At 56.9% G+C, this 8198-nt stretch overlaps 2 protein-coding genes across 2 annotated transcripts; one reads left to right on the top strand and one right to left on the bottom strand.

The window, feature by feature from the left end:
• The first annotated feature begins 1446 nt into the window (after positions 1-1446).
• Positions 1447-4734, top strand: FAM219B (family with sequence similarity 219 member B). The gene is made up of 6 exons (XM_014306473.2): positions 1447-1509; positions 2642-2744; positions 3010-3094; positions 3423-3500; positions 3770-3818; positions 3970-4734. The coding sequence occupies exons 1-6, from the start codon at positions 1447-1449 to the stop codon at positions 4126-4128; spliced, it is 537 nt and encodes a 178-aa protein (XP_014161948.1). The 3' UTR covers positions 4129-4734.
• MPI (mannose phosphate isomerase) lies at positions 4682-8198 on the bottom strand. The gene is made up of 8 exons (XM_014306499.1): positions 8183-8198; positions 7745-7872; positions 7264-7464; positions 7042-7183; positions 6368-6550; positions 6097-6270; positions 5750-5958; positions 4682-5403 (listed from the first exon to the last, which is right to left on the bottom strand). Exons 1-8 carry the CDS (start codon positions 8196-8198, stop codon positions 5173-5175), a joined length of 1284 nt encoding a protein of 427 aa, XP_014161974.1. The 3' UTR covers positions 4682-5172.

Raw genomic sequence — 8198 nt, forward strand, 5'->3', positions numbered from 1 at the left:
GAAGGAACAAACCATAAATGTGCTCGTAGGAGCTTCTAAATTGTTGCTTTCTCTTCAAAGCTCATGCCCAGAGCCTTCCCAAGCACGTGGCTCTGGGAGGGGAAGAGCAGGAGCTGTGTGGAGAGCATGGTTCCTGTATGCACAGCTTTGGGGAGGAGGCATTTCCCTGAAATCATGTCCAAAGCCTCTGATGTGGGTTGGGGGCTCCTGTTTGCAAGGGTCGTGTCCTTACCAGGAAGGGGATCTGTTCTGGGGTAGATACTGTCCCTGTTTCCACTCAGCTCTGGCCCAGGCAAGGGGTTGGGAAAGAAAGTAAACCAACAGAAGTGGGTGGGAGGAGAAGGGAAATATCTTAATTCCGTTATTTTCCTCCTAGAAGAGGGGAATTTTTTGGGAAAACAGGAATTTGTTTCTGCACAGCGGGCTCGGGGCAAGAGCTGTGCAGGGCAGGATGCCCTGCTGTTGTGTCCCACAGTCCTGTGCCATCCTGCTGTGTCATCCATTGTAAGACTTTTTCAGTTCCTGTTCTTTCTCCTCTTTCTTTTTAGATGTATAGAAAGGGTGAGAGATACAGGAATGTGTCCCCTGTTGACGGAGTGACAAAACCATCTTCTGTCCCCTTAAAAAGGAAAGAAACCCAGAAGTTTCTCTCCTCAATTAGGTGAAAAAGGCATCTCATAGGCTTGGGGGACTTCACCTCAAACTTAAGGATAGCCAATGGGACAGGAGCCGAAAAGTCCCTCCTGAGCAATTAACTAGAAAAAGAAGAGAACAAACAAATGGTTTTTTGTGAGGCGTTTTATCTGGGGCAAGAACCTCTTGCACCTGGCTTGGTTTTTCTCTGTAAAGAGTTTGTTATTTTGCCTTTTATTAAAACCTTTTTGTTTCCAACACTGCAACAGAAGCCATCCTGCTGATTTTAGACTTCCAAAAGTAGCTGAGCTATCTTGGGTGTGAAATAGACTTCCAAGAGCTTATGGGACCTGGCTCGACAAGACTCCTATTTCAATTTTCAATCCATGGTCCTGTCCCGCAGTCCCATCTCCCGTCTCTTTGTCCCGTCCGGGTGTCCCAACCCGCAGTCCCGTCCCGCGGTCCCGTCCTGTCCCACCCCGCATGCGCGGCAGAGGGGCGCGCCCTTTCCCTGGGATATTGCATGGGGCTATGGGGCTGTGTGGGATATCTGCGTGGGGCTGTGTGGGATATCTGCGTGGGGCTGTGTGGGATATCTGCGTGGGGCTGTGTGGGATATCTGCGTGGGGCTGTGTGGGATATCTGCGTGGGGCTGTGTGGGATATCTGCGTGGGGCTGTGTGGGATATCTGCGTGGGGCTGTGTGGGATATCTGCGTGGGGCTGTGTGGGATATTGCATGGGGCTGTGTGGGGTATCTGTATGGGGCTGTGTGGGATATTGCATGGGGCTATGGGGCTGTGTGGGATATCTGCATGGGGCTGTGTGGGATATCTGTATGGGGCTATGGGGCTGAGGAGAGCGTGGTGCAGTGTGGGGTATGTGAACAGGGGTGGTGTATTCGGTATGTCCATGGGGCAGTGTGGGGTGTGTGCACGGGGGTGGTATAGGGATGGCAGCTATTGTAGGGTGCTATAGGGTGTGTGCACAGGGGGTATAGGGCTGGGGTATGTCCATGGGGCAGTGTGGGGTGTGTGCATGGGGCTGGGGTTATTTGTAGGGCAGTGTGGGGTGTGTGCACAGAGGTTATGGGGCTGGGGTTATTTGTAGGGCAGTGTGGGGTGTGTGCACAGGGGTTATGGGGCTGGGGTATGTCCATGGGGCAGTGTGGGGTAGGTGCGTGGGGCAGTATAGGAGCAATACAGTGGGACAGTTCATCTCTCAGAGCTGCAGACAGGGAGGCACAGTACTGTATACAGTGTATAAATATAAATATAAAATAAATATATATATATGTACACACACAGAGGTGTATCAGGACAGCATCAGCTGGCTAGGAAGGGGTATGGCACATCCAGAGGGATCTGGGGGGGCACTGCCTGCCTGGTCATTCCCACTGTAAAGCTCTGTCCTGCTAATTCCAGCTTAAGACACTGAGGCTAATCCTGGCTGTGCTCTCCAATCACCATTCCCAGTCCTCTGCTGTGTTCCTTTAATTCCATGTCCCTCCTGTGCCAACTCTCTCTGATTTTCCCTCTATTTTCTTCATTACTTCTTGTGTTTGTGGAGGTTTTTCCCTCCCCCTTGTCCTTAGGAGCGTAGGTTCTCCTTGACAATAATTGGATAAAAGGAGAAGCTTGGAAATCCCAAATTAAAATACACAATCCTTACATTTCTATTTTATTAATCTCTCAGGAAATCTCCTCTACCACCTTCTCCCAAGTATTACTGCAGCCAGGTTTGCACAGGAGCTGATGGTGACTACCTGTGCTTTGAATTAGCATCACCATTCCCAAATAATCCTCTCATCTGCTATCAGATCTGCTTATTCCTTTTCCTCTCCCTCCTCCCGGGCTGGGGAGGAGGAGCTGTCCCTGGGGACAGATTTCCCTGGGGACAGATTTCCCTGCTGACCTTGAGCTCCCAGGAAGGATCAGATGCTCTGAGGTGACTCTGCTTTACTTCATCCCCGTGGAGAGGTGCTAAATGATTCTTCCACTCTTTTTTTAGCTGATTTGGGCTGAAAAGAAGAGGCTGAACAAAGGGACAGATGTGGTGGAGAAAAGAGGTCCATACATCATGAGCAAACCTCCCTCCATCCAGGCCAAGCTGAGTAAGTGATGCTTGATGCACTCTGCTGGGATTTTGGGTGTCATTTCCACCTCTCTCCCAGAGCTGGGGTTACCAAAAGCCCTTTTATTCCTTGGTGGGATAAAACCTTTATAAAACCCCATTAAAACCCCATAGGCATGCCTTTGGGAAAGCACTGCACTGCACCCAGGCTCACCTGCACCACTCTCCTCACCCATTCCCCAGAAGAAGAACCCCTTTGGGAGCACTTGGGGATTTTTCTCTGTGTCCCTGTGCTTGGCTTGCAGAGAGGCAGCGGGAGCTGGCAAAGGCAGCGCTGCGAAGGCAGGGGCTGCTGGGGGCACCCACTGCCCTGAAACCAACTCCTAAAAGGTCTGATCCCCTCCTCCTCTTTTCAAAATGCCTTTTGCACTTTTCTTGGGGAGACTGAGAAACTCAGAGGATTAAAAAGAAGAGTTTGGGACCTTATTCTGCTGGCTCTGTTTGGCCAGGAACACCCAGTATATTAAAATATACTGCTGTTCTCTCTATTTTGGGGATGATTTGCTGGTATGGATTTATTTGGGTATGCTGGCCACCCTGGACAGGGCCTGGGTGGGAAGGAATGGGATTCCTGCCCTGGTTTCTCATCCTGTCAGCTCCATAGATGTGTTTGCACATGAAACATCTGTGCTGGTCTCCCTCCTGCGTTTCCTGCCAGGTCTGTGAAGTTCAACAAGGGCTACACAGCGCTCAGCCAGACAGCTGATGAAAACCTGGTCTCCCTCGACTCAGACAGGTGAATAGCCCAGGATTTTTGGTAAATATCCCACGATTTTGAGGTTGGGGGTGCTCCCAGATGGCTTTTTGGGAAGCTTGATTTTCCTTGTCACTTGTAGAGCATCCCTGATGGCACTGGGCACCTCAGGGCAGTGAAACGCTCCTGCTGTCCCAGATTTCAAATACCCCTTGGGGTGGCACTGCCAGCTCCTTTTCCCCCTCAAATTCCCCTTATCTGCACCCTAAAGCCCCCATTTCCTGGCCAGCTCTGTTTCTTTCTCCCCTCAGTGACGGGGAGCCAGGATCCAGGTGTTCCTCGGGATACTCCTCCGCTGAGGCAAGTGCGGGGCTCTGACTGTGACACTGTGGGGTCCCCAGGGGCTCCCTTGTCCCCCTGACCCCTCGAGGCTCTGGCTGGGGCTGGAAGCATCACCCCCCAGGGCGTGGATGTGTGTCCATCCTGCAGAGCTCTGCTTTGTCCCCTGCAGCAGGTGACCCAGGACCTGAGCCGGCAGCTGCTGCAGGACGGGTACCACCTCGATGAGGTCCCCGATGATGAAGACCTGGATCTCATACCCCCAAAACCTGCTGCCTCCTCTTCTTGCCCCTGTTGTTTTGGAGAAAATCTCTCCTGTGTGATCCAGTAGCTGCACAAAAACAGGTCAAAATCCAGCACTTTCTTTGTCCCGTGGGATGGCTGGTGGTGTCCAGGTCCCACGCCAGGACGGTGACACAAGGACTGAACGATGCTGCTCGTGGCAGAGACCAACTGACTCCAAAAGACTTCTCATTACACTCAGCAATATCAGGGGGAGGTGGCACAGTGACATTTTGGTGACCTGCATGGGACCTGGCACTTGGCTGGGGTGGGAAGAGAGGACAGGCAGGGCCTGGCACCTCCACAGGGGTATAAAGGGAAGGAATTGGGAGTTTCTGGGGTTGGAGCTAATGGCTTATTCCCATTCTCCTCAACGCTGCTTTGATGCAGGTGAGGCACAGCCCAGGCCCCCCATCCCAGCTCTGCACAGGGCTTGGATTTGGGGGGCTGGAGAGCCTCCCGGCTGCAAACCATAAACGCTGCCTTAAACCATGGTCCTGCTCTATGACATAGAGGACAATCAGCTTCTTATACAGAAACCTTATTTAAATATTTCATGTCAAGAGACATGAACTGGTTGGGTGGGGGGCATGTTTGTTTTTTTTTGTATCTTGTAAAAGGGAGCACTTAATAAACTGGATCTCATTACTCAGAAGGGGTGCTGGTGCTGTGAGGGGGACTCCTGTGTTCTCTCATCACATTTTACTCTTTTCCTGTGCCTGAGGAGCAAGGGGGGGAATCACAGCCAGCGTTGGGGGGATGCTGGAGCTGCTCCCAGCCTCTCTGTCCCCCTCCATCCTCCTGCTCCCTCCACCACGCTGCCCTTCGCCAGGGACAAAGTCACTTCTTTATTCACAGCAGCAGAGGCTCTCCTGCTCCATCATCCCCTAGGCAGACCCCTTTTACAGCCAGGGAAGGGGGACACTGGCCAGGCTTGGGAAGAGCCCACCAGAAGCAGCAGAAAGCCTGTGGTCTGCACCACCTCCAAGGAGTCGATCCACGGAACTGCTCTTTCTATACCTCAGGGCTGCTTTGGGGGTTTAACAGGTGGAGGGAGACCTTTCAAGCGAGAAGACTTTGCCCACAGCAGTTTCTATCTACTCAAACATGGAGTGTCGCGGTGGAAGTGTCCCAGGCACTGCTCACAGGAGGCAGCATGCAGGGAGATGCTCTCGTTGGCCGAGATGAAGAGCACGGAGCCGCGGCGCAGGGACATCTCGGAGGCTGCTGCTGTGGAGGTGCCCACGGCTGTCCCTTGGATCACCAGCAGGATGCTGGCAGAGTCCATGGCAGAGATGAGGTACAGCTTGATGGAGGCAGGGATCTGCCAAGGGAAATGTCACTGTGCTGGAGTGTCCCTCAGCTTTCCTCCTCTCTGCAGAGCTGGAAGGGGCTTGTCCCCACTCCCACCCCTTTGCTGTGCCTGCAGCAGCCCAAGCCTGAGACCTCAGCTTGGCTGAGGGCACCCAAGACCTCTTCCTGGTTCTCTCTCTGCCCAGAGCTGCTGGAGAAGGTGAACAAGCTCCAGGGAAGGATAAAGAGACCAGCACCCCATTATGCCCAAACATCCCTCCCACCTTGCCAGGACACTGATTACACAGGTGAGCGAGCTCCAGCCAGCGCTGGTGTGTCCCACCCAGTGTCCCCAGCACGGAGCTGTCACCTCTCACCTCTATCCTCATGATGGTGAAGTCTGGCACGGGTGGGTCATAGAGGTAGACGTGAGGATCGAGCTGGCTCTGCACTGCCGGGAGGATCTTGGAGCTGCTGGGTGCTGGTGTGTAGTTGAGCATCTCACACAAGGTGAGCACATCAATGAATTTGGGCGTTAGCCCGGCACGCACCGTGTTGTCCGAGCACGCCATCACCTCCACGCAGTCTGTGGGCACGGGGCAGTGCTGGCAGCCCAGCCCAGCCCTCAGCCCAGCCCTCGGACCAGCCCAGCCCAGCCCAGCCCCTCCTCCTGTCCCCATAGCCTTGCAGGATGCCGGGCTAGGAGAGCCCCCCTGACGCTCACCTCCGTGCAGGTAGGCGTGGGGCTCGTTGGCTCCCAGGAACATGGCCTCCCCTGGCTCCAGCCTCACCAGGTTCAGGAAATAAATGGTGAAGCAGCCGATGTCCCCCGGGTACTGGGAGTGCAGCCTCAGGAGCAGCTCCCCGTTGCTGCCCGACGTGTCCTTCCCTTCCGCCGCTGCGCAGGACAGACCAGGCCCAGTGTGGGGAGAGCCTCAGCCTCTCCCCAAACACAGCCCCCCGAACTGGTTTGGGGTGTCACAGCCAGCACCCACCTTCCTGGGAGATCCTCTTCACCAGCATGTTCAGCTGGTCCACGAAGAACTTCTTCTCGCTCTTCATGAGGCGGGTGAAGCACACGCGGAGCGCGGCCGAGACCCCGCGCGGGTCATCACTGCCGCTGCGCTCCAGCTGCTCCGCGGCCACCTCCCCGATCAGGGCCCGCAGCTCGGGGACATCTGCGGGGCCAGCGCCACTGAGAGCCGGCCCCAGGCCAGGGGAGAGCAGCCCCGGCCAGGAGCAGCACCCCCATCCCAGGAGAGCAGAGTCACCGCCCCCACAGCGAATCCCATCCCTGGGAGTGCTGCCCGCACCCTGAACCCCATCCCAAGGGAGCACAGCCCCCATCCCCATCCTGAAGCCCATCCCAAGGGAGCATGGCCACCATCCCCACCCCAAGCCCCATCCCAAGGGAGCAGGGCCACCATCCCCACCCCAAGCCCCATCCCAAGGGAGCAGGGCCCTCATTCCCACCCCAAACTCCATCCCAAGGGAGCATAGCCCCCATCCCCACGCCAAACCTCATTCCAAGGGAACAGAGCCACCATCCCCATCCTGAAGCCCATCCCAAGGGAGCATGGCCACCATCCACACCCCAAAGCCCATCCCAAGGGAACATGGCCACCATCCCCACCCCAGGGTGTGACCATGCCCCCTCCTCCACCCTTACTCTGGAGGAAGGAGACAATCTCCTCCACTGGCCGGAAGCCACACATGCCCTCGAAGGGGGTGAGGGCGATGGCCATTTCGGGCTTGTGGTTGGCATCGGGATAGTGCTCAGGGAACTGGGCGTGGAGCTTCGCTGCCAGCTCCTGCAGAGAGGGGACAGGAGCTGCCTGAGCTCCCCAGGACACGGGGCCCAGCTGGGCTGCCCATGTCAGGCTCTCCCTACCTTGTTGGGGTGTGCTTGGACAGACAGGGCGGTGTTGACCGACAGCACCTTGAACAGGAAGGGCAGGTGTCCCTGGAAGGCATCCTTCACCTTGGCCCCCAGGCAGGCGGGGTTGTCGGCGATCCACTGGCCCAGGGTCTTTTGGGGGATGCGGTTATCCCGGATGAGGGCATCGCCCCGGGGATGTGTGCCCATCCACAGCTGCCAGACACCAACACACACAGCTGGCACCCCGAGCCGAGCCGGGCAGCCAGCACGGATGACTTGGGCTTTTCCAGGGAGGTGATCCCTGGCAGTTCCCTCGGGGGCTGAGTCATGCCGGGCTTCCCTGCAAGCCAGGCACCCCCCAGGGGACACGGGACAGCTGAGGGGCAGCATCGTGTCCCGGCAGGACACAGGATGGTGAGAGCCACCACGGCCGCGGGGTGGGATGAACACATGGATGGACACACGGACAGAATGGACACAGAGACACACTCACCTCAGCGTAGGGCTGGTCAGGCTGGATCTGGACCAGGGGGTCGCCGCTGGCCACCAGCTTGGCCACCTCGCTCTCCAGGCCCACCTTCCCCCAGGAATAGTTCTGCACCACGCAGGACAGGGGGAACACTGCGGGAGGGAAGTCAAGTGTTAGCGGGGCACAGAAAGAACGCCCGGAAACCCTCCCGGACACGCACAGAGCCCGCGGGGCAGGTGACAGGATGTCAGAGAGGGAGAGCACCACGGCCTTGGCAGGGGACACTGTGGGGACGATTTTCAACCATCACACGGCGATCTGGGGGTGCCCGGGCTGGGGGCGCGACTCACGGGCCCTCCTCCCCATCGCGCTGGGGGGTCCCCGAGGGGGTCCCGGTGTCCCATCGCGGAGCCCATCCCCGGGCGGGCCGGCGGTGGTGCCCGGTGCCCGTGCCCCGCTCACCGCGGATCTCCGCCAT

Source organism: Geospiza fortis, unplaced genomic scaffold (assembly GCF_000277835.1).
Source record: "Geospiza fortis unplaced genomic scaffold, GeoFor_1.0 scaffold171, whole genome shotgun sequence".
In the NCBI taxonomy this organism is placed as follows: Eukaryota; Metazoa; Chordata; class Aves; order Passeriformes; family Thraupidae; genus Geospiza; species Geospiza fortis.

Bases quoted from the DNA above. Each gene is read 5' to 3' on its own strand.
- FAM219B (XM_014306473.2), top strand. From the start codon at position 1,447: ATGGGGCTGTGTGGGATATCTGTATGGGGCTATGGGGCTGAGGAGAGC. The intron at 1,510-2,641 runs GTATGTGAACAG...CTCTTTTTTTAG, and splicing joins AGAGCGTGGTGCAGTGTGGG to CTGATTTGGGCTGAAAAGAA. The intron at 2,745-3,009 runs GTAAGTGATGCT...CTTGGCTTGCAG, and splicing joins CTCCATCCAGGCCAAGCTGA to AGAGGCAGCGGGAGCTGGCA.
- MPI (XM_014306499.1), bottom strand. The intron at 7,184-7,263 runs GTAGGGAGAGCC...CCCTCTCTGCAG, and splicing joins TCCAAGCACACCCCAACAAG to GAGCTGGCAGCGAAGCTCCA. The intron at 6,551-7,041 runs GTAAGGGTGGAG...CTGGCCCCGCAG, and splicing joins GATTGTCTCCTTCCTCCAGA to ATGTCCCCGAGCTGCGGGCC.